This window comes from Uloborus diversus, chromosome 4 (genome assembly GCF_026930045.1).
Source record: "Uloborus diversus isolate 005 chromosome 4, Udiv.v.3.1, whole genome shotgun sequence".
Lineage (NCBI taxonomy): Eukaryota > Metazoa > Arthropoda > Arachnida > Araneae > Uloboridae > Uloborus > Uloborus diversus.
In genome coordinates, this window is record NC_072734.1 from 144,628,301 (window position 1) to 144,654,290 (window position 25,990).

The 25,990-nt window shown below is 31.9% G+C and overlaps 1 protein-coding gene across 1 annotated transcript; it reads left to right on the forward strand.

Annotated features, from left to right (window-relative positions):
• Positions 1-5,170: 5,170 nt before the first annotated feature.
• Positions 5,171-25,076, forward strand: LOC129221490 (WD repeat-containing protein 86-like; the record flags this gene model as incomplete). Its single annotated transcript, XM_054855972.1, is given in 6 exon segments — positions 5,171-5,268; positions 7,466-7,758; positions 13,452-13,705; positions 18,967-19,110; positions 22,588-22,752; positions 24,941-25,076. Coding segments are annotated over 5 exon segments (922 nt in total), but the record flags the coding sequence as incomplete, so codon positions are not given.
• Positions 25,077-25,990: the final 914 nt, after the last annotated feature.

The following is a 25,990-nucleotide window of genomic DNA, read 5'->3' on the forward strand; positions in this document are numbered from 1 at the left end:
GATGAAAAATTAATTAAAATATATTTCATAACAGTGCTGTAAAGTTATCAGTGTAACTTGCACTATACGTAAAATTTCACTCGCACTACAATGAAACAGCTGTTTTTATCTAGGCTGTTGCTTTATATTTTACATTTTTTGTTTTTGAAAAAGTAAGTCAACATCCTTGAAATGATATTTTCATTACATTTATTTAGAGAATTACACGTGTACTAGTTTTTTTTTACCTCATTGCAATGTAGCTAATAAAAGCAACATTTAGAGCACAAAATAAACAGTATAAAATTGCATTGAAATATTTTGTGAATACAAAACCAATTCAATGCAAAAACTACGTGAGTTTATGAAAAAAGAGTCAACAAAACGTTCAGACAGTTTGAAGCATTTAGGAAGCTTTTTAGAGAGTTTTTTGATGTTTCCCACTGGTATACTTTGCATCGAATTATCCAAAACTGAATTACAAAAACAAAGAAAAAAAACATTTTTCTCAATGTAAAAAAAAATCAATTTTGGTAGATAAAAAGAAATAAATACACAAACGAAGTGAGAACAATTGTTATGCTATACAGAGGCACTCAAATTTTCAGTTTCTCTCCAAGATGTTTTTTAACTGTAGGTGACACACATATACACACACAAAGAAAAAAAAAGTGGAAAATGGGAAAAAGTGTATCTAAATGAATTATTTATATCGAAAAAAGTTTGTACCTTTTTCATTCAGGTGAAAAAGAAAACGTCTCGAATATTGGCTATTTTTTCTGTTGCCAAAAATAAAGAATAATACTAAAACTTTGAATAAAAATAAAAATATTTCAACTCAGTCATCATTTACATACACAAAAACAATCAATTTCACTTTTTTTAAATCAATAGATCTCTGTTTTTTTTTTTTTTTTCTTGTTAAGAATTTTCCTTGGAAACAAATGTTATGGACGCAACTAGAATCTCTATAATTCTCGGATTTTTCAGTGCTAAAATTTTCTTGTACTATATGTTTTGCAACTAAAGAGATTTGAATTTTTCCGGTAGGCACTGATTCAGAGTTGCTAAAAATATACCTTTGAACTAATAAAATCAAAAACATTTATTGAATATGTTCAAAGTTCATCTGTCCCTTTCAATTTAAGTTTATGTGAATAAAATATACTTTTGAGTTCGTGTATCGCTTTAACTTCATCGTAAGCGATAATGCTTTCTTTTTTAACACAAAAATTGAATGAAACATTGCTCGAATAAAAAGAAATATGCATATGTAACATGAGAAAGAGGTCTAAAATAATGCGGGAAAAAAACATCGGTCTGAATCAACCGACATTCATCATGGTAGATTGACTAACAAACCGAAAAACGAACGAACAAACCTCTTATTATTTAAAACCTGACGTTCAGATGTTTTTTGTTGTTTAAATTTGTTTAATTAACAAATTGACTCATCACTTTCATTCTTTTTGAAGATTATCTATGTATTTTTACAAAAAAGTAGGTTAAGAAAATTAACACTAGGAAATAAATGCTCGATTTCTATTAATAAGAAATATTCATTCTACAAATAAGACTGTTTTACTCAAATATCTACTTAAAAAAAACTGTGCTATGTAAATGCCTTGCATACAAGCTAAGCTTTACTTTTTCTCACAATGACTGTTTTTTTTTTAAATCTAGTTTATTGTTTTTGTTCTGTTACTATAAATCTGTTACTTTTTTATTTTATTTAACCCGTCATATTTTGATATGTTTTAATGGCTTATAAAGAATGGCTTTCTTTAAGTTTAAAATTGTTTATAAAATTTAAAAAGCAACTGAAATGATTTATAAAATACTGTCTTTTGCTGTTTCAAAAGAATTTTAATAAAACAATAACTTTTACATATGACAAAGCAAATATTACGTGCACATATCCTTCAAACTTTTATCTTTAACCAAAACACTATAATTAATGATGATAAACTCCTTGATTGAAAGTGACGTTTTGTTTATATGCTTAATTTGTAAAAAGTGAAGCGTCTAAGGAGTATTTCTTTTGATACCAACAAAAACCTCCTCGTAAAAACATTAAAAAACTTGATTTTAATCAAACTAATTACAGCTATGTACTCCAGAGAGAGAAATTTAATCAATGTTAGGAAACAACTCACTTTTCGTTTTTTTTTTTTTTTTTTTTTTCTTACTTTCGACTTCTTTGTAAGACAACATTCTTCTAAACATCAAGTCAGAATTGAATTCTTTTCATTTATCTTTTTTTTTCGCAGCTTTCGAATACGATTCATCCCTTATTTTAAAACTTCTGAAGTAACGAAAAGCTGAAACTTACGCGGTGAAATTTTTGAGATTTTTTTTTTATTTATCAGAATAAATTTACCAATGCCAAAAATATCCAACTGGACCTTTTTGAGCTACTTGACCTAACAATAATATTTGCATTTCAAACAAGAGCCAAATTTTCGCTGACATTTAAAAACAACGCTCAGTAAGAAATTAAACTCATGAATATTGTATTGGAGATATTTTACTGGAAATATGACTGCAACTGGCTGTTTTGAAACGCATCTGCTGAAATGAATATGCGATGCGTAATATACTAATAACTTTTCAATAGCTCAATGATGTAAATGGGAACCTTATGTAAAAGTCACCTGACAGTCACCTGTGGGTCCCCGTCACGTGAAAGTCACTTTAAATCATTAACAAGTTGTATTACCTTACGAATGTCAGTTCCCGACGACGTCACAATGTGACGTTGCAGATACATCCTCATGTGTCACAAATTTGTTTTTGCTACGACGTCCCAGTGAAGTCACGTGAACACCAGTTCCAAATGTCTTACAGCGTGATTCATGTGAGGGATCACAATTCTGTCCCTTTGTGGCTGCGACCAGGCAGTGACGTCCTTATAATTTTTCCGTGACATGATCTGTTATAAGGGCACATTGCTTTAATTGTTGAAAGAATTCGTTTAATCCATAATCCTATGCCTGAGCATTGCGATTTAAGTTATTACGAGTGCCCAAATTACAAAATAGTCGAAAATACTCCACAGGTATCGCGGTCCTTTTAGACAATTATTTCTGTCCGGTATTAGTCAGTGTTAATTTTCTTACTTTCAACCTTCTGTAATTATGGTCTATAAGAAACTAGCAGTACCAGCACAGCGATACCCGTGTTAAAAATTTAATGGAAGTTCGTTGAATTATAAAAATTGACACCTCCTCCCCCTCTGATGTGAAATGATCATTTTTCTTTGCATAAAATGTGTACACACCTTTTCAAAAAAAAAAAAACTTTTAAAGTTTCTTTGGAATTTAAAACTTGTGGTTAAATCATTAAATTAGATTTACAGTTGCTTTAAAATTCTATTTAGCGAGCGAAGCGGTTTTTACTGCAATTTAAAATATTTCGTCAAATGAGCAAAAAAAGACTTCAATAGTAAAATGTAAAAATAGTTCCGCAACTCTATTGTTTATCGCCTAACTCGCCCAGCAACCACGCTATCATAATCCATCCATTTAACGAAAAAAAAAACATCCAGTGGAACATTCAAAAATCATTGTAAGAAAAAAAGATCCCTTGGATAAAAAAAAATCAAAAGTTTCTTTTCTTTCAAAATAAATCGCGCGCGTTAAGCGCGTCGTCACGCGCTAATAGACGCGTGACCGAAGCAATGGTTACCATTGCAATGGTCAACCATTGCTTCGGTCACGCGTCTGGTCTGCGCTAATTTTATGTTAGCTACCAGTTTGTTCGGCACTCTTGACTTCCTTAAAAGGTTTTCCATCTCCAGCTCAGTTACTTTCCTATGCCGGGCTGATGAGTGCTAATAAGCACGAAACTGCAGTCCTCGCCCGGAAATGAATGAGCTGGCGGTGTGTTTCATGTATTGCAAAGTATGATTAAATTAATTGTTTAAAATTTTATTTCAATAGTTCGATCAAAATAATTTATCTATAGATTGCGACTGAAATAAGGTTTCTCTACATAGAATGAGAAAAAGACGTGAAATATTTGGTTTAAGTAAATTGGTGTTAAAGTCATAAATGCTTTGCAGAAAAACTGGAGATTGAAGTATTCTCAGTATAGTTCGAGTACAAAAACGTTGACGATCAATGGTTAAAAGCTATCTGAGAATTATTTAACATATATAAGGATAATTGGTCTTATTTAGACTTACTGATTCTATGAAAATCTTTCGCATCCGTAAAGAAGCATTCATTTTTTATTTTAAAGTTTTCAACGGGTGAAAATCTTTTTTTTTTCTTAAATAATTGCGAACAACATAATTTCATAGCACAAAAACAAAATCAACGAATTTTTGTCTACCGTTATTGACTGTCTCTATTTAAAACTAATACTTGACTATTGCCTAAAAATCGTCAAGCTTGTAAAAATCTTGGTGCACGATGAAACTGTAGATAAATTTCTCGAACTACACGTTTTTCTACCACATGTTATGGAAGAAATATGTTCCATTAATAGATTGCAACTACAAGAATTCCTATTGTCTCATAAAATACAATTTTAGATAGCACATCCAACACAATTTTCCCCATTGCCATTCAGTCTTTATTCAAAACAAAAATTCGACTTTTACCCAACTATTGCCCAGTTTGAAGCAATCGCGATGCATGCTGATGCTGTTGATGAATTTCTCAAAATAAAAACTTTTACATGCACATTTATCATAAAATAGATAACACGCTCCATTATTGAATTTCAGTTACGACAATTCCTAATAAATCTAGTATCAGAAAATCAATTAAAAGATCATCTACCCCATGCTTTTTAGAAGAAAAAATTGAAATTCTTCTGCTGCAGTTAAACTTCTCGCTTCTTAATACGCATAGTTGCAACAGTTAATGCCATCAAGTAAAATCACGGCAGTTGTTCCTTCTTGCTATTAACCCTACCTGGAAAAGGAACAATAAAAATCATTCACGGCGCATTGCCCAGGGTAACTTCGCCCCTCCTCCCCCTAAAAGTCTTCTAATATCCCAGGAGCGTGATCTGGTCACACATGACTGTCATTCTCATAGTTTGTTTGTCGAGTTACCATAGAGACTAGGGTGCTCTACTGCTGTGGTAAAACAGCAAACATATGGACGCAACGTGTTTCCGCTTTAGACAGTAAAAAAGGGATCGCCTCTTTAATGTGTCGTCTCGTGCTTTTAAGAAGACCCTAAAAAGGGTGGCGAAGATATCTTCTGGGTCATTGGCAGATCGCGTATGGCTCATAAGGATGGCTGGTGGTCCGTCGAAGATGACTTGCTGATGAAGGTATGATATCAGTGGCAAATTCTATTTTCTGATGAAGATGTCTTGCTTCGTATATGCAAAATACGATAAAGGTTGCAGGTTGATAATTTTCACTATTTTGCATTTTTACGACTTATAAATCTCCAAAATAAACCAAAATATTAACCAAAATAAAAATGATTTTAGAAACCAAAAACTAGAGTTGATTCTTGCTTTTAATTGTATTGTAAGGATTTAATAATTCTTCTAAAGAAATATTTTAAGTAGTTTTTAAGCGGCACTTTATTCAAAATTCACATTACATAGGAACACGGTAGGAAGCAAAGGTATGTAAGTGAATATTTTAAATTTTGAGTAAAAAGAGTTTGAAGTTCCGATCCTGTATTGAATTTCTTTTCTAAATCAAGCTGTATAGCATCAGAGCTACTAGTACAATTTCCTGCCCAAAGCAGAAGAGAATTTCTCTTATCGTTTGTACAGGTTACCTGCAAATATTAATTTTTTTCTCTTACACCCCTTTTGCTTCTCACTGCCTCATATTAAGTTCAAAAATTGATTGTAAACAGTTGTGGGTAGACGAAAGTAGCTACTGAACTACTCCAAATGATACAGCTACAGCAGTTGTTTCTTAAATGTGCTTTTATAGATTTCATGAGCAGTTCTTTTATAGCCTTATCGAAGCAGCGAATATAGGGGAAAAACGCACTACATAATAATTATTCTCCACAGTATGATTAAAGATGGTATAGTCAGAGACTTAGTCTACTTTACACTGAGTGTTTCTCGTGGCACGCTAAAATTTTCTAGACTAAAACTAAGGAAATATTTTTGTCTTTAATGTCCTTTTGCCTAAACTTTCATTTGGATAAATTCAAAGCATTTTGGAAGAAAGTATTTATAATTTTTGAAATGACGAGAAAATCTAAGCAACTTCGAAACTTCGATGCCGGTTTCATTAATCTTTAGTATCCAATTCATAAGGAATGTCATAATTGTGGTCTTACAGAAAAGCACAAAGAGATTCAGAGAAGCTTACGATGAATATTTTGTAATCAGAGTGATTTTTCTTATTTTATATTTGTCAAGGAAACTTTGAGATTTGTAATGGAAACGGAAGTATTTTTCGAATTATACGTAAACGTTCATTCTGAAAAAGGTCATTATCTTACATTTTTCACTTTGCTCCGCATTCCTGTTCATGGTTTGATAATTATTGTAACAGGGAAAAAACAAAACATGCAAACTAATATAATATATCATTAAAAAGTAAAATGGTATGAATATTAAGAAAAGTAAATTTTATTGGAAATAATGGTACAATTGTACAATGTAAATATTAATTAAAATTCATAAATATCAGAATAATTTTAAAAAAATACCTCTCAGTTTAAGCCGCTAAGAAATTGAAGTTTATTTTATTTCTAATGTAAAAGTTTTTAAAATGATTTTGACTAACGAAATTTGGTGCAAGTTCCACGTATGCTTTAATTAGTATTTCTTTTCAAATTATACCATTGGTTCAGACGGTATTTTCCAAAAGAGAGCAGTTTTTACTATATTTTAGTTCGCGTTATGACGTTCACATGGCAAGTTTAAAACCCTTTTTATTAGTAGAATTATTACTTTTTTGTAAAACGAAAAAGCATGCATTTCAATTTGAAGGTTAAAGAGAAGTTTCTTTTTAAAACTCTAGTTTAATTAGTGTGTAAACAAGCAGTCGATCAATTTTATAGTTTGCATGAGTAAAAAATTACAACGTGTATACCAGTACAAAAAAAAACTTTAAAAAGATTTAAAACTCAGCAGATAGCTATTTCGAGGCTATCAAAAGCAAGCTTCTTCACCAGTGCATAAAAAGAAGAAATGGTACACGAAGACTAACACGACGATCAAGTGAACGAGAAATACCATTATTTCTTGATTCACTTGACTGTCACCAGTAATTCACATGACCGTACGCAATTCAAGTCAGTCTTTCCCGTTCGTCTAAACGTTACCAGAACCTCACTTGACTTACACAGTTCCAGTATTTCTCGTTCACTTAAACCGTTAGTTCGGACTTCGTGAATCATTCTTTAGTTTTATGCACTGATGACGAAGCTTGTTTTCGACAGCCGCGAAACAGCTGTTTGCTGGGGTTTTAACTCATTTTGATACGTTTATTTATACTGATAAGGAAGATGTCTTTTATTTAACCCTAGTTCAATTCCCTCTCTAGAATGCCATTCGAACAAGCAGTTACAAAAACAATCACACATCGGCACAACCCCTGAAGAGGAAGCTCTATTATGGGCTGTCGCCCTTCAAAAGGCTCTATTGGGAGTCAAAAATCAAAAGGCAAGCAGCCACATCTGCTACAAGAAATCAAGGACCACAAAGGAGGAATCAACTGCATGGTGCTCAGTGACGATGGATCTTTGCTGGTAACAGGCAGTGATGACAAGACAGCCCGCATGTTTAGCACACTTTCAGATCCAACAGAATGCTTGGGAGTCTTGGAAGGACACACTGGTAATTAATCCAAATTTGTCTGTGTTGTTTGAAATTCGTTAATCGTTTCTGCATTCCCTGTTCACGGAAGCTATGGGAGTTATTAATTCCTAAACTGTTAGTTTAATTAGTGCTCAAGATTGCCGAAAACACAATACAGTGAAATCCCGTTACAACGAATACCATTACAACGAAATAGCCGTTTCAGCGAAATAAATTTTCAGTCCGGTTCTAACTTCCATTGATTTACTTGAACTCTGTTACAACAAAATTCCCCTTACAACGAACAAAATTTATAGTTCCTTCAATTTCGTTACTACAATATTTTACAGTATTAAACGTTTAAAAAGTAATTTTAGTTTTGTTGAAATGAAATATACGGTAAAAGATTGAAAGAGCAAAAATACTATAAACAGAAATTAAGTGCTGATGGCTTTACAATACAACATACTTACCGAAAACAGAATCTAAAAAAATAACACGCGTCACATGTGTAAGTGGCTCACCATCATCATATATAATAGCCAATGATCGAGTAACGCTACTAACGTCATCAACAATGAAACTCGAGCCACGGCATGATAATTTGATAATACTTTTTGGCCATGTTTGACATTCAGGGAAAGAATTTATTGCGAAAAGGCTGAACTGGATCCGAGAGCTTAACTGTTTTACTGTTAAGACTGTCATTTCAGAGGAATGAAGAAACGAAAAAAATGTCAACAATGAACGCTATCAACTGGAGTTTAGGGTTAATCCACTGGAGTTAGCGTTGAAATTTCAACTATCAAACTATCACCAAACAGGCAACGACCTTGATAAACTGTAGAAACAATGCCCCCCTCCCCGTCATATCTTGACGGGCGATAATCTACTTTCAAAGAATTTGTGATAGAACTGCGATATTACTGTAATAACAAAACTTCTTTTCTTTTATTCACTGAGACAGTTTGAAATTAGTTACATGCGCGATGCTCCAAATTTACATGTCAAGTTGGGTTTTATAATAAGCTTGCATAAATTTGCGGTAAAGATCGACAGTGAAGAGCCTTAAACAATTCAACTTGAAAACATCAACCGTAAAATCTACAACTGTGGTATCAATGGTGTTCAGCAATAAGGAATAGTTATTGGCAACGGGAAAATTGGAGGTAAATCATATACACAACACGATCTAAACATTTAAACATGCAACTCCTACAGAATGCTTTGTAAGTAATAAAGAAAGGTGTATAATATTATTTGGCTCCATTCAGTATAATTGTTCGAAATCAATAGTTCAGCAGAATTTTTTTTTTTTTTTTTTCAAATATATTTACGTATTTAGTTAATACTTTTTTCATTCTCAATTAATATTTATGTGTGATTAAAGTACATTTTAAGAAATATCGAGAAAAAAAATCAGTTGTTTCAAATTACGGATTATTTTATTGCTCTAAAAATCTAGAAAAATACATCTCACTTATCCGCACTTATATAACAGTCAATTCACTGATCGAGTAACGCTCCTGACGTCATCAACAAGGAAACTCGCGACATAGCATTATAATTTGATAGTATTTTTTGACATGTAGAGGAATGCTTTATTTTGGCAAGGAAGAACCGGATCTGGTAACTTTACTGTTTTACTGGTAAGACATTAATTTTCGGAGAATGAAGGCACAAAAAAGTGGTCAACAATGAACGCTATCTACTGCTGTTTAGGATTAATCCACTGGAGTTAGAGAGTTCAACTGTCAAAGTATCACTTAATAGGCAATTGCTTCGTTCAAATGTATAAGCACTTTTCACCCGTCACACCTTGACAAGCGATTTTCTAGTTAGCTAATGGTACGCACGTTTTGATTGACACGTTTTAATGTTTAAAAAAGATTGTTAAGTGCACACACGGGGCAAAGTTAAACAGGTCATTTCGTTTACTTATTCATTTATTTATTAAATCACTTACGTAGTCAATATTAAGTAGTTTATTTATATTCATTCATTATATCACTTATTTATTCATTCATTTTTTCTCATTTGTTCACTATTTTATTCGCTCATTTATTTTTTCTCATATATCATTTTTTTATCTAGCCGTGTATTGATTCATCGTTTAGTCGTTTATTAATTCATTGTTTAATCGTTTATTCATTCATTCCTTTATTCATTCATTTAGGGAAAAATGTTTTTCCCAATCAAAAACAAAATATTCAAATAGAAAACTTTTATTTTTTAACTTTTCCGCATAAATAGAGCAAAGCAAAACTTTTCGATGTTTTTTTTAAAAGTATGTACCAATTTATTGTTAAAAATTAAAAATTAATATTTCAATGCAAGTTTTGTTATACGATGCATTTTTCTTTCTTTAAATACCGTGATTTTTAAAACGCATTTCAAATTCGTATTTTTTCTAAAAGGTATGATGGGTTAACTATTTCACTTTGCCCCGCATTCCCTTTCTGCGCAAATGAAATACAAAGTGCTCAGTACTTAACGATAGTGTAGATTTTTTCCATGAGAAAAACTGTAGATTTTGGCAAAAGTGAAATTGCTTAATATTACAACATTTAACATCATATAAGTTTGAAAATTCTGCACGGCATTAGAATATAACGATACAAGATACAAATAATGTCTCTCATTGTTACTGACTTACGTACTAACAATTGCAAAAATTGAAAATGACGCCTTTTTTTAAATATTACTACTCACAACAAAAACCTCTAACAAGTCGGAATAGAAACACTAATTATATATGAAGCAGTGAGAAGCAAAGAGATTTAAGTTAAAAATTAAAAATTTGGAGATAACCAGCACGAATGGTAGGTGAACACCTTTTCTGTCTTGGGACAAGAAATGGTACTAGTAGCCCTGGTAGGTGCTGCTGTATAGCATGATTTAGGGAGGAAAATCAATGAAAGCCTACCTAGAACATTATCTTTATATTCTTTTTATTCGAAACTTGAAAATGTCAACTTACATCCCTTTGCTTTTTACTGCATCTTATGTATTAGAAGAAGCTATGCTATTTAACAACAAATGAATATTTGAAAAGGAATAGTGATCAATACTGAAATTGCTTTGTTGCTCGGAAGAAAAAAAAGCTTACAAATTGATCTCTATAATAATTATTCCTCCCTTATCTTGCTTTAGAAATGAATCTATTTTGATCCATGAACTATATTTATTCATTAGTACCATAATTTTCCATTGATATAAATTGATAAGCGGCTTTCATGATAAACGTTTTCGGTTGTTTTATTTTTTGCGATGCCGGAAAATCTTCATGAATACCGTTTTGCATTAGTACAATGTCGTGTATGCCGTAAACATTACAGGTGAGAATGATACATATAAGATTATCGCTACTCAGTTGAAAATGAGATTTTATCTGTCAAGTATTTTCCATAAAGAGCATTGTCTGTTATATCGTCTGTTATGTAGAAATTAAACAAATTAGCGAACTGTAATTTCAAAGTATAGACAGTCTTTAACAATTAAGACATATTTTTAGTAAAAGGCCACTCAAAATTAAAAATAGAACACGTATATTTGTAAAAATATCATATTAAGGATACTTGATCCCTTCCTTTCATGGATATATTATCAAATTGATCAAGTATCCCTGTAACAATATAAACATTATAACTGTAGTTTACTTAGTGGACCTTAATTTTACATATTCAAAACCATGTTAACATAATAATATTTATCATAGTATAAGTGATAGATATATAAACAATCACTGCAGTAAATCGCAAAATAATTAAAATATCAGCTCGCATTTGTAACCTAACACGGAGTTTTACACATAACACCTCAAACATATAAACATAAACTAATTTTACTGATGAACTATGTTCTGATCAGCTAAATTAGCGTAAACAAGTTAAAGTATGATTCTTGTTTGAATTTAAAAAAAATATTATGCTATAGTTAAATTTACAACGAAAAAGAGAGTTACCCATTATATAGTTCGAATAGAATGCACAGTTGGATTTCCAGAGTTTGAAATAAGTTTTTTAAATCGAAAAGGTAGTACGCTTAATCAATGTTTTTTCGGAGAAAATTGACAAAAATGTAGTAGATGAGAATGGTCGTGTTAAATTGCCACATCCATTTAGGTTAAGTGTAACTCTCAGTCACAGAAAAATACACAGTAGGTGTCATTAATGTGTGTAAAGAGGACATGAAATTAACCTTGCCAAAGCAATAGATTATACCAAAACCAAACAGCAACAATCATTCATATTTTTTTTTAGAAAATTTATATTCTTTCAAAGTTTTCTAGTTTAAAAAGTTCAGTGCGGCAAAAAATTTCTTGGACACACATGAAATATCATAATTTTAATGCTAATGAAAATATTACGACCAAACCTCAAAACGAAAATGAACACATTATGTCTTCTAACATATTTACAAATTTTCAGTGTGGCTACCTTTATCCTTAATTCAGAGCTTTAGACGTGTCACAAAATTTTCGGCTATGGGCAGCAACTCACTTACTGATATTTTATCCCATTCCATGCATAAGGATTCCTTCAGGTATGCCAATTTTTTATGATGTTTAGCACACGCACCCTTGTCTTGTAATAATTTAATCAGTTTTACAAATCTCTTTCATTAATATTTTCTGTGGATTATTTCCTTCAAGGGTTTTAAACTGTAGAGTCCGTTTTTAACAACTTAATTAGAAATTACGTACTTAATATTTAAAAGTAAAATATTCTTAAAAGTTAAAAGAGAGAACTTTATTAATGTTCTTTCATTTTCATTGCTTAATTAAGGCGTTTAAATAATAATTTTAGAGAAAAAAAACGCGTAAATCCAGGTATTAAAAAAGTAGTCTGTTTTGAAATCAAGTTGCATTTTGTGTGAATCTAAGAAGGGTATTTTTTTAATAATGTGGTTGTTCAGTGTTAATAAATTCTCCTGAATCTTAAGAAAAGCAGATTCCCCTAATCAGAAGATCTTGATGCAGTCTTCGCACCTGACAAACTGTGAGGAGTAATGGCATGAATCGGACCGCATTTTCTTCCTTAATAACCATTCCACCTTTTTCTAGTTCAATGCTTCATATCCATAATGTATATAAGACTACGTCATACACCTTTACATCTACATTACTTTTTAGATCGCAAGTTTTTCAAAGGCACATAAAAAATCGGTTCATTTACTCTCCAGAACTCGGACAGTCTGACAAAGACTAATCATTGCGAAACATCTCGGTTGTTGTTGTTGTTCTCATTGTTATCATGGTCATTATTATTATTGTTGTTGTTTTTTGTCGTTATTATTATTGTTGCTGTAATTTTAGCTATTATTATTTCTTGTTGTGATTGTTATTATTATTATTATTGTTATTATTTGTTTTTATTCCTATTATTGTTGTTGTAATTGTTGTTGTTATTATTATTAATATTTGTTTTTATTCCCATTAATGTTGTTGCTGTTGTTGTAAAAAATTATTACTGTTGTAGCCTTTTCATTTTCGATAGAGAAAATTGAGTTAACTGAGTAAAATCGGGCTGTGTCATCAATGACACCCAGGATATTTGGAGAAATATGAAGTTTCCATGCTTAACAAGTATTCTCCACACTTGATGAATGTATGCATCAGGGTAGAAAAGATATCTCCTTTGTGCTGTTCTTTTTATTGACCATTACTCTAATAAATATCTTCGAGCAAAAAATATTTATAACATAAAGTGAATTAATTATTTGTTGTGTAGGTTATATCACCTGTTGTGCTGTTCGAGAACAGTTTGTCCTAACAGGATCATCGGATTCGACTGTTCGTAAGTGGTTCATAGCAACAGCAGAATGCACAGCCATTTATACAGGACACAATTCAAGAATTTCTCGTCTGCTCTGCGCCGGACAACTCATCTTTTCCAGCTCCAGCGATCATACTGTTCGTGCGTGGTTATTCGATTTAAAAGAAATAAGTGATGAGCAAGGGGAAGCTTGCATAAAAATATTTGAAGTAAGTATTAAGGGGAGTCAGTACACCCTGTATTCACATAATGTTGAACTACTTAATTTTATGTACTTTCTTCCCCGAAAGTTTTAATAATGGAAACTTACGATTTTCAAAGTATTTTCAAAAGCTATTTAAGAATCTATTAAAGTGACATTTTAAAAAAATTCCCTTTATTTAATAAATTACTAAATTTTAAACACTTGTCTTTTTTTTAATTTAAAAACACTGTTAACTGTTTTTTATTATAAAAACTTCACAGTTTAGGAAACAATGAGAGTCCTAAAGCAAAAGTTTCACTACAGTATCATTATGAACATATAAATAAAATGTGGAGAGATTTCAAAGTAATATGCAAAGTAGTTTTCTAGAAAAAGGAACATGAGTTTTTACATTTGACGTTTCTAGAAAACCGCGTTTGAAAGTAAAGTTGTTCGTACATTTGAATGCATATCTGCCCCATTAATATTGAAATTGGTTACTTTTAATCTACATAGACGCATGATTTGAGTATCGCTTGAAAACTCTTGATTTGGATATTTTGAATTTATAAAAACCGAAAAATTATTATTTTATAAGATTTTAGGGTACCAACTTCCTTAAAGATCCAAATTCTAAGGTTCCTATGACAATATTGTGCAATTTGTGCTAAATTTACAGGTAGTTATCAAAATAATGGAAACACTCTAAGACAAGTGAATCGCTACTCTGCCATAAATGTTCTGTTGATAAAGGTGCCTTCTGACTCTAATCACTCACACTGGTGAATCCAGATGGTGATTGAGTTCTCTGATCATTTTTGCTGATATTGTTTGCTTTTAAGACATTACAATCCTCTTTAATACTCGTCGGTTGCTTTTCCGACTTGTGTTACGCGATTTGTGTATGCTGTCATGACTTTGGATACAGTACCTCTAGAAGCACCAAAAAATTGGAATGTTCCAGTTACACTTGCTTCAGCTAGACGCGCTCCAACAATTTGGTCTCTTTTAAAATTTGAGAGGTCCGACATTTCACGCTCTTGAAAAAAAAATCCAAGACTTCCAGAAGTTCCGTTAAACCACCATATACTACCAGAATATATACATTGCTATTTCTGTAAAAAATAAAAAAAAAAAAAAAAACAGATATCTAGTTTTATTCTTTATTACTTACGAAGCGCATTCAAATATGTCACTTTTATTCACAAGTGTTTCCACTAGTTTGATAATTACCTGTATACTTTTAGCTATTAAGTTTGCTATAGGAGTAGTTCTACCAGCTATTTAATATATTTTGAGCAGAGTCTTTTATAATTTAATCTATAAATGTTTTATTCAGTGCTGTTCTTTTTTCTTTAGGCATGTCCGTATATTATGAAATGTTCCGTCGTAGCACAACATTTCAAGATTACGTAAAAGAATCAATACAACATCGAATAGCACCAAAAACTTTTACTTAAATACTACTCATTATAATATTTTATCTCAACTTTTAAGTATGTTAATTACTTGAATAACAAAAAGAGGAATTATATTTTTTTCCTTGAAATAATTTTAGAATTTTAGAATTAAAACTCGCTGTGTTTTTTTTTTTTTTTTTTTTTTTTTTTTTGGTGATAAGTTTTGCTCCTTAGTTTTTGTTCAGCTAATCATGCAGAATAACGTGTAATGTAATGTAATGGATAATGTGATGTAATAATTTCTCCCTTATGAAACGAAGGAAAAAAAATAGTGGTTTGTTCGTATGTTTATTTATTATGTTATTTTTCAATTTTTCGATAAATTTTTGGTTTCATTTTACTGTTATAAAAAATTTTGTCAATTAACTCAAGCGTGATTTTTTGTCAGAATTTAAGTTAATAATTTTTTGTTTTCATTTTTATTTGATGCTCTTCAAAAAAAATCATCTTATATTATTCAAAATGTTAAAAACGCTTGTTTGAAAGTGTCGCAGACTGATTTCTTAAGCAGTTTTCACGAACAACGTCATGCTCTAGCAGAAGCATTAAATAAAGGTCATGCCTAAAAACGGCTGCTGTAAAAATTAACGGTCGCCACTCGCCAATTGGCGATTTAAGGAAATGCCATTGGATACCATTTCAGTCGCCATTCTGCACCACACGATCTTTTAACAATACTGGATTCCATGTTCTTTCCCTAATACAGTGTATTACATATTTGCTCACGATATAAAACTCTAGTGTTAATTCTCATTTTTAATGATGATAAATAAAATCCCTTAGTTTTCATATAAAATACAGCGTGCTAGTACGCCCCCTGCACGCTGTCACACACCAACCCCCGAAGATTGCTTCGCAATCTTATTTGGTTCACAAATATTTAAAGAGCTTGTGAAGAATAATCAGTTACAGTACGCGTTACCATTAGAACAAAATAAAAATCATGCTCCCCTTCTCGTCGAAAATAGAGTTTTAGCTAAACACTCATTAAACATAGAAAAATATTAAAATTCCACTCCAACCTGAAGACAAAAAGAACTTCTTAAAAATACGTATAACATTTTTTTTTTAAAGAAAAAAAAATTCTTTAAAGAGCACCACTCCCCCAGGGTAACTTGCGCCAAATTTCACAGCCTATAAAGGCCTCCTGAACATAGTAAAACGGCCGTCTTGTATGTTTCAAAAGTCGCTTTCAAATTCGTGGTCCCTTGTGATATATCTCTGAGCTTGAATTAAGTTCAGACTAGGCCTTTTCGCTAAAATAGAAATCCTTATATCTGCTGTTCTAATTAATTAAGAAAATTGGAATAAGCTTTATTTGATGCAGAAACAAAACCTTTTCGCAGACATATAATGTTAAGGGGTGTGGAAATTCTTTCATTCCATAAAATGGCAATTACGTGAAATACGAGCTTAAAAATCTAATTGCAAAAAAAAAAAAAAATCTAATACGAAATTTAAAAAAAAAAACCCACAGGTTCAAACCACCGGGGCTCGAAGTAATTTTGAAAAAAAATTCAAGGCTCTAGGTGCAATGGTATCTGCTGGACGCCGACCCGCCACAGACTTCCTTTCACAATTTCTTCGATCCTTTTTTTAATACATAGAGAAACTCCGCTAGTTGGTAGCCATTAACTTTTCAAAAGTTGTTATTAAAAAATGGAAGCTACCGATCATTATCTATCAACCAAACATGTAAATTTCACCTTTTACTAAATAGTAACACTGCTCGGGAACTGTCATTTCCTGTCAATTTCTTTAAACAAAATACGTATAGTTTATAAAAAGTAGAAATTCAAAAGTAAAACAAAAGTCACGGACGAAAATCTGAGTCGATAATTAGAAAAAAAATTGCAAGTCTGGTCGAAACTTGGATGTCCCATTTACTTCAAGCAATGAAACTAATGAACTCTTCTCCCAGTATTTAAAAAGTGAATTTAATAATTAATAAAACACAAGACAACAATTACCCAAACAGATCTCACTCAGTTTTGAAATTGGTTACATCTTAATAATGTACAGAAATTTGAATCCAAATGGAATCACAAAACCAAAGCACGTAAAAAACATTAGCTTCACGATTCAATTAGTGTAATGAATAAAAAGCAGATTTTATTAATGTTTATGCGTAATAAACGAATGTTTTAAGTGCTGCTTACCTAAAGTGGCATAATTATTTTTTTTTTCCTTCGGAGTATGTAACACAGATATTTCAGAGATAATTATTTCTTAATCATATGCTCTCTTTTTTCTCATTATTTTAATGAATTTAAAAAAAAATCATTGAATAAATTAGTCACTTATTAGAAATTTGGAAATGATTTTAATGGTTCTTTCACAAATTAGGTGATTTGTTTGACATATTTACGAGAAAGTTTGGGGACAATTTAGCATTACTAATGTGTTGAATGTGGTTCAAATGATTTATTCAAATTTAACACTTTCAAAAATAAATAATGACTTTCAATTTTCAAATGATCAATATCTGAGTATTAACAAATATTTTCAGACATTTTGAATAGCGCGTCAAATTTTTAGGTACTTAAAATTTGCCCGTTTGAATATATGTAGTCCAAGTCATATACCAAAAATAATGAAGATCACATATTTTACTCTGAGGAAGAAAAAAACCGGCAGACAGGGAAGTTAAGGCTAAAGAACTAAAAAGGTTTCTGTATTTGGCGCCTTTAATTAACGTCGCAGGGAAGCTAAACTACCTGTTTCTATATTGTTATATGTAAAACATAAGTGTTTTGAAACATTTGGTTTACTTACTTTTCCGTAAGTGCATTTTTAAAAGCATCTAAAGAGGCTTAAAGTATCACAAAAATAGTTTACAAAATCAAAAATATATTATTACATCTTTAAATAATTACTGAATGATTAAAAAAAAGGAAATGAAAAAACTACATGTTAATTGATAACTGCTCAATTTAATCACAAAAGTCTAAGCTAGGATCTCATTTTTGCCAATTATTTCTCTTTTGATTTTTATTTTATTTATTTATTTATTTATTTATTTTTCTTAAATTCTGTACCTTAAAGCCAGACTAACGTAAGTCACCTTATCACTGCTTTACAGGAGAACGTAAAATCATTCTGTCTGGACAAAGGTTTACTACTCGCACTCTGATAAGACTGGTAAATAATAATGAAGGTTTTTTTTTTTTTTTAAGTACAATCTTATGACTCAATGCAGTATAAATATCTACATACAATACAGTAAAAACTTGAAAATCGCCATTTTTAAACACACGCTAGTCTGAACCCAATGTGCAAAATTTATATTTTTAGCTATGCAACTTAAAGCCGGACTGACGTAAGTCACATTATCCCTACTTTGCAGGTAAGCGTGAAAACGTTTTTCTAGTGCATACAAAGTTCACGACTCTTCTCTTATAACCCTGGAAAATTATTACAAAAAAGTTTTTAAATAGAATTACTTTGTTACAGCTCAATGTGGGATAAAATTCTTCTTAGAATAAAGTAATAACCTGAAAATTGCCAATTTTTAAATTGAAGCTGGTCCAACCCCAAGGTGCTGAATTAACGTTTTTAACTATGTAACTTAAAGTCAGACTGACGTAAGTCACATTATCACTTTTTTTATGATGAGTAAAAACGTTTGTCTGGTGTATACAAAAATTGCAACTCTAGCTCTCATAACCCTGGTAAGAAAAAATAAGTTTTTTTTTTTTTTTTAAATAGAATTACGTTGTTATGGCTCAATGCAGTAATAAACTGAAAATCTCTATTTTTGAACTTATGTTAGTCTGGTCCTGATGCATAGAACTATCCGTAGTGATTTTGTTTATGTTTTTGGTAGGGACATTCAAAGGGAACGTACCCTCTTCTTCATATTCCCATGGATGAAAATGCAGGATTGGATTTGGGAGCTGGAATTCTGGTGACTGGGTCAGCTGACTGTACTGCTCGAACGTGGTCTGTGGATTCCGGTCTTTGTCTAAAGGTATTTAAAGTTGTTCAAGCCACTGTGTCTTTAAATGTTACTCTTGCAGCCTACTTTTCGGTAAACGGTAAGTAAATAAATAACTAAGTATGAAAAACTCGCTATCCCGTTGGCATTTACTTTGTGGCTATTGTATTTGTGTAACTGTTTATCTGTCTTCTCTAAGCAACTGCTGGGGGAATAGAACTTTTCCGACAAAAATTTTCCAGTTCGAAATTTTTTCATCAGAATAGCTCCGTTGTACAACTCAACTGTCAAATTTTTGTTCAAATTCTTACTGTGAAAAAAAAAAAAAAAAAAAAAAAAACTACCTCGAAAATTACGTTTAAACATTCTGAACCAACAGATAAATTTGCCATGAAAAAACTTTTGTAGATTGAATTTTTGTCTGTCGTACAAATTTGTCAAAACAAAATAATATAATTTTGAATTGATTTTTTACGCACGCATTTATCAATTAATTAATTTTTTTAATTACCGCATACGAAAAAAAAATTTCCCTTTTATATCTAAAAAGGCAACTGCGTCACAAATGAAGATTTTGGACCAAACAATTACAATTTGACGAGACTGAATATTGTTTGATATTTTATTCGAATAAATAGATTTATAGGTTGTGCGTAAAACACAAAAGAAATTGTTTCGCAGATATAACATTAACAAAGATAACACAGGGAAACAAAAAATTTTTCTTTCTTTGGTGCCCAGAGTATGAAAACTGATTTTAGATATGTTTGGGGCTCTGAATCGAAATATAAAATTAGTTTTTCTCTAGCAGCTCTACTTTTTCAGATACGTACGGCTGTTTTATCCAAAATAGGCAGTTTTAACACCATTTTGCCCCTTTCTGAAGCTAGTATAGGCTTCTAAAACAATGTTTGCTTCCAGCATATTTGCCCTATTGTCAGTCTGCAGTTCAGTTACGCTCAGGAAAATTCACTACATGAAGTAAATATCTGGCAAGGTTAGTAACAACGTTTTAACGAATTCAGGTCAACTTATAAGTTCTTGCTTTGCATATATTCGCTTCGTGTGATGTGTGATGAGTTGGATATCTGTATACAATATTTTCAGGGCTCGATTAACATATAGTGTAACCCTAAACAAACATTTATGGAGGGACCTCTGCAGTCAAACCTAAAAAAACATAAACATTAATGGAGAATCAGGGGTGGTGGTTTCAGGGGTGTTGAGGTGTTGAACCACTCATTCAATATACTTGTTGTTGATAGGCAGTGCATCCTACACTTGTACACCTAAAAAAATTGTAAACAAATAAAGGAGAATACCTTGATTTTCTTTCATCTTCTTAAATAATCGACTATTACAATTTTAGTCTTTTCGGGGGCCCTTAAAAATCAGGGATCCTTGACCAACAGCCTTATTAGTCTGGTAGCTCTGATTTATTTGTATCATACAGTAGGAATAAAGATTCCATGCTTCGTTTTTTATTTGATTTATGGATGTAACTTAAACCTATGTCACATATATTTCAAGCTCAATACCTTGGAAATTTGAGCTCCTGTGTAAAAACTGATGTGATATTTGAACTCAGTGTGCCAAATTCGTACTAAATCAGCTCCAAATATCCGTGCACCAAAATGACTGTTGCCCTGTGTAATTGATTGATTAATGCAGAGTTTCCCAAACTGTGGTCGCGGACCCCCGAGGGGTCCGCGAGTCCATTGCTGGGGATCCGCGGTATAATCCAGCAAAAACTTTAAATATAATTGAAATTGAAGGACGAGTAACGATATTTTAATTTAAAAAGAAAGCACATTTATGAGGAATAAAAAAAGATCTAGCTTAAGTACATGCAGGATGCTGCAGTCCCTCTCCTTCCTTCCCTCGGAGCTCTCGGAAGTAAACACACTACACATTAACTAATTTTGTATAGATGACGAAGTTCATATTGTTACAAAACTATATTAAGTGAAATGCAAACATTGAGGCACATTTTTACAGCTGGGATATTATACTTCAAATATAAACATTTTTATTTCTAACTGAATTTCAAGCAAAATTTTTTCTTCCATAGCTCAAAATAATAATGTAAGAAAGAAAACAGACAAGAGCTCTAAAAAATATACAAAACAATGAATAAATAAATTTAAAGGGAGAACAAACGTAAAAATATGTTAGAAAAAAAATTGATTTAACTGTGTCATTCTTTATTATTTTTTTATTTTTGTGCGTGCCGGGAAGGGGGGGGGGGGGGGTCCGCGAAGTTCGTAATTTTTCCGGAGGGGATCCGCGGAGGTCTGAAGTTTGGGAACCTCTGGATTAAAGGGTCGGATTAAATTTCTGAATTGTAGAAATTATAAGCTATTTTTTGCGCAAAAATTAGAGCTACAAATATTCTATTTTTAATGCATATGATTATCTAGGATCTAAATACTTGATCACAACTTTCAAGTTTAAATTTTAATGTTTTTTTATTATTTAATGATTAAACAGTAAAACAAATTGCCTCTCTTGATATTAACGATTAGAATTTCAATACATTCTGCTTAAGAAAACAGATCTTATTATTAGATTTAAAAAATTATTTTACACAGTTGATTTTTCTTTATGGTTTTTTTTTTTTTTTTTTTTTCGCGTTGCGTTTTAACTTTCGGAAATGCATCCTCAAACTTTGCGACAATTTCGGGTTTCGTGAAAAAGGCTCGTATAAAACCTATACTAAAATTAAATGAACTTTTTGTCTAATTCACGATTTTTTTGTGAAATTTGAAATCGAGTTTTTGAGCCTGTGAGAAAAGAATCGTCATAAATGACGAGAAATCTTTGTCTAATGATTAAAGAAGCCTTATAAGTGAGCGATGCGTTTCTGAGCGTAAGGTGGATTTCGTAATTAAAATGTATTTTAAGTTTTGTTTGTCCTTCACTCGTCTTCAAACTTTGTCAATTCTAAGATTCCCTAGACCTACTAGGTTATTTCGGGAAACCTTATTACTCCCTCAGAAACACTTAAAAAATCAAAATAAATTGATATGATACAAATGATTTGCACAAATACCCTTAAAGGAATTTTACTAAAAGTGCTAACATAAAATTAGAGTAAAACAGCTTTGCCTTTTGACTCAGATGTCACCTGTTTGTGCTTAAAATACTTGATTATTGAAAAGTTCTTATTTGTATTTATTTATTTTTATTCTTTTTATTTCATTTTATTATTTTTTTTCCTAGCTTTATTGATGTTACCTATAGTCACTTTTCAATTCATATTTGTATTCAGCTAGCGTAACTACTTTGTTTATATATTTGTATATACACATATTTGTGAGTGTGATTTTATTTATTTATTATTTATTTTTTATTTTCAGTTGGTATTTTATTTGAATTGTGAGACCTCTAGGAATGTACTACGAAATGAACAGATTTTGCTAACATTAAAAATACTGATCGACATAATCGTGATTTTGTTTAGTTCATTTCCCTTGAAATGTAATACTTCACTTTCAGTTCCCTTTTTAGATATTTCGTGGCCATACAGCTCCATTAAACTGCCTTGTATACGATGACCAAAAGCAATTGTTATATACTGCTGGAGGGGATGGTCTGATACGAAGCTGGAACCTCATGACAGGAGAGTCTATGAAGACTCTGAGTGGACATGAAGGACCTATATTTTGTGCACTGGTAAATAAAAAAATGTTACATTCATTTTATGTAATTCAAACAATGAAATAATAGTTTTATGTAGTAAGAATGAAAACTCTACATTGAGAAGAAAGCTCACTGTGTTTCGGAAGATTCCAAAATCCAAAGTATAATCGTTTAAAGGTTTTTCTACTTGAAATTTTTTTGTAACTACTGCATAATCACAGCCTCAAACGGTGGATAAAGAAGTTACAAGTTCATAATCTATCTTATCACTGAATTGATCTCATAGAAGCAAAGCTATTGCTGCGTTGGCCACCAGACTCTTCAGGTCAAACCTCTAGCGATTTTTTTCTTATGGAATTGTGTTAAAGATGATGTGTTGTGCTTTCATTGCACTTGGAATTACTCCTGTAATTTATGGGGAAAGGAAGGCAATAACCCTGAAGCAGCCAATCACTGATGTGCTTTGATCATCATCCAAAGTATAGGAGGATAAGAGAATAGATATTTGTCATGCACATAGATGTCATAGTCATGCAGTCGGAGGAAACACATAGAACAGCTATATAAAAGTGGAGGACTATAGCTTCGTTGTAAATTTCATTCATTACAAGAAAGTAATTACAACGCCCTGCATATATTGCTCGTTTATGAAAGCCGTGCCTATCTAAGGAGAACGACTTTTTTCTGCGCCGATATTTTTTGTTTTATGCACGCATTTCTTTGTTGCTCTTTCTGATGTTGAAATTTTTGCTTCCGGTTTTAGTCTAAAGCACAAAAATAATAAAAAGAACATACCTAGTATATTTTTCCTGGTAAAATTAAACATACTCTGATCATTTCTAGCTTCTCACACCCTTATTTAAATGAAATCAGTAAAATGAAAGAGAAAGCATATCACATAGACGTAAGAAGTACCAGTTTAAATTCCACAAATAAATGAAAATCTAAACAGAATCCATAGAGACCTTCATGTATTTCAGTTGACTTCGCAAAGAGCGACTGAATTGCTTATGACTTTGCTGCTATGGCACAAAAAGGGGACCAACAAATAAGTTATCCCCTGGGAATACTGCATTAGACAAAAAAGCCCAGTACACAAAGTATTGCGGAAGAAAAATTGTTATGTTTGGCAATTTATCGATCTCTGCAGCTTTTTGTCTCCTTACGTAAAGTATAAAAAGAAATTCCTGAACTTGTTTGTGTGCGTAAGATGCCTAGACTTACCTATAAAACCGACAGCAAAGAAGTTTGACTCCAGAGTCTGCGCATCGAGACAGCGCATCAATGTAAGAAATTAAAAATTAACCCTCAATATGTTTTCCTGCTATATTTTTAATACATTCTGTTATTGCGTGTAGTTTAAAATATGCATCATAGTCACTCATAGGTTTTGTTTTTTTAGAGTTGCATGAGTGTTTGCATTAACATGTTAGTTGAACAGTAAATAATGAAGAAGAATCATTGTGAAGTTTTAGATGCAACACAGTGAAATCCCGGTACAACGAATACCAATATAACAAAATATCAGTTTGAACGCAATAATTTATCAGTTCCGATTTAAGCTCCATTTCATTGCTTGAATTTCATGGCAACGAAATTCCCGCTACAACGAAGAAAATTTGTCTCGAGGTTTTTTGTAACGGAATATCACTGAAACAACAAAGTTAAATACCCTGAAGTTATATAAAAAGTACTATGAATTTGGTTTCCGTTATTAATTTCACAAGCAATAGTCAAATCTGACGAGCTCTCAACCTCTTTCAACTATAAAGAATTAGGGCTGGGCAAAGACGAATTTAAAGAAAAATTTAAAATTCGAGGAGAGAGGGGTAGAGCTGAAAGTTAATATCTGAGCAGTCTTTTGATATTTTTAAATTTCTCATCCGATTCCCTCAACACAAAATTCGGTCTCAGGCTGTCATTGCTCATTTTGTTGACCTCTGCCTCAGCTCATCATTAGAAACTTTATTTTTAATATCTAACTACCCGGCTTCATAGTTTCAGCTTATTTCTTTAACACATATTTCTTGTTGTCTCTCAAACATTTTGAATAATCAACTATCTACAGTTGACTTTGAAGTAAATCTTTAAAACTACATTTTATTTCTTTATTTTTTGTAAATATCAATCTAGAATTCCAAATTGTTTTCTGACATGATATGAATACTTAAAAACTTCTAAGACTAAATAACAGCTTATTGTGAGTGGATTTTCTTTTCAGATTTACAAGAGGATGCTTTTTTCCGGTAGTTCCGACAAGTCGGCCAGATCTTGGGTATTGGAATTTGGAGAATGCACCCGGATATACCGAGGTCATCGACACACAGTTTCTTCCATACGCCACTTTGATGGAATGTGTAAGATTTTACTCTCAAAATATTTGCAAATAAATATGTATGCATAATCATGCCTTTTTTTTCATACATTTTTAAAAAATCTACACTGTTAGAAAATTTCGAAACGTTACAGTTTTTTCCCGGTAACATTCCAGGGTTTCACCTTGATTCCTGTGAAGAAGCAGTATACTTGCGAAAAGTTTCCTGAATTGCTACAAGCTGCATGAATGCAGTGTTCTCACTGTTGTGAAAAACATTTTTATCTACCAATGACATTGTGCTGGGTTACAATAGTACCAGATTGACCAAGCACCAAACGAGGGTGTAAAAGCAATCTCTCGATACTTTAGCTGCCTAAAAAATGCAGGCAGATAAACTTTTTGGAATTTAGCTTGAAATTCCACCTTAGTTTCGGCCACATTTTCTAAATGCTCTAGAAGCCTTCCTAGTAAAATAAGAAGGTGCCGAGTTATTGAAATAAACATATCTAAAGAGCAAGAGCCCATGATTGCCAGTCCTACGTCATAGTATAAAGGCCCAAAATTTTTCTTCGTAAGCACTTCACAGGGGGTAAGAACGGTTCGCTATTATTTAAGCGGAGTCGCGCTGACTTTGGCAGGAAACAGGTAGCGAAGGTGTCCCAAAAACTGAGTCATTCCATGTGAAGTGATTTCGTCATCTCCACCCGACAACCTCCAATTTGAATGAAATTTTATAGAGGTGCAGACATGCCTTTGAAACTAATCTATACAAATTTTCATCTTCCAAGACCCAAATCCTGAGGATCTAGGATCAATGAAAAAAGGGCTCCAAAATGGCGGATCAGCTTTGTGAAACGGATTGTCGTGTTTAGCACGGTTCCCCCACTAGAGGCCATTTTGGAGCCTACTCTTTTCTTTCCTTTTGAGGTATCTTAGATCCTCATGGTGTCTTGG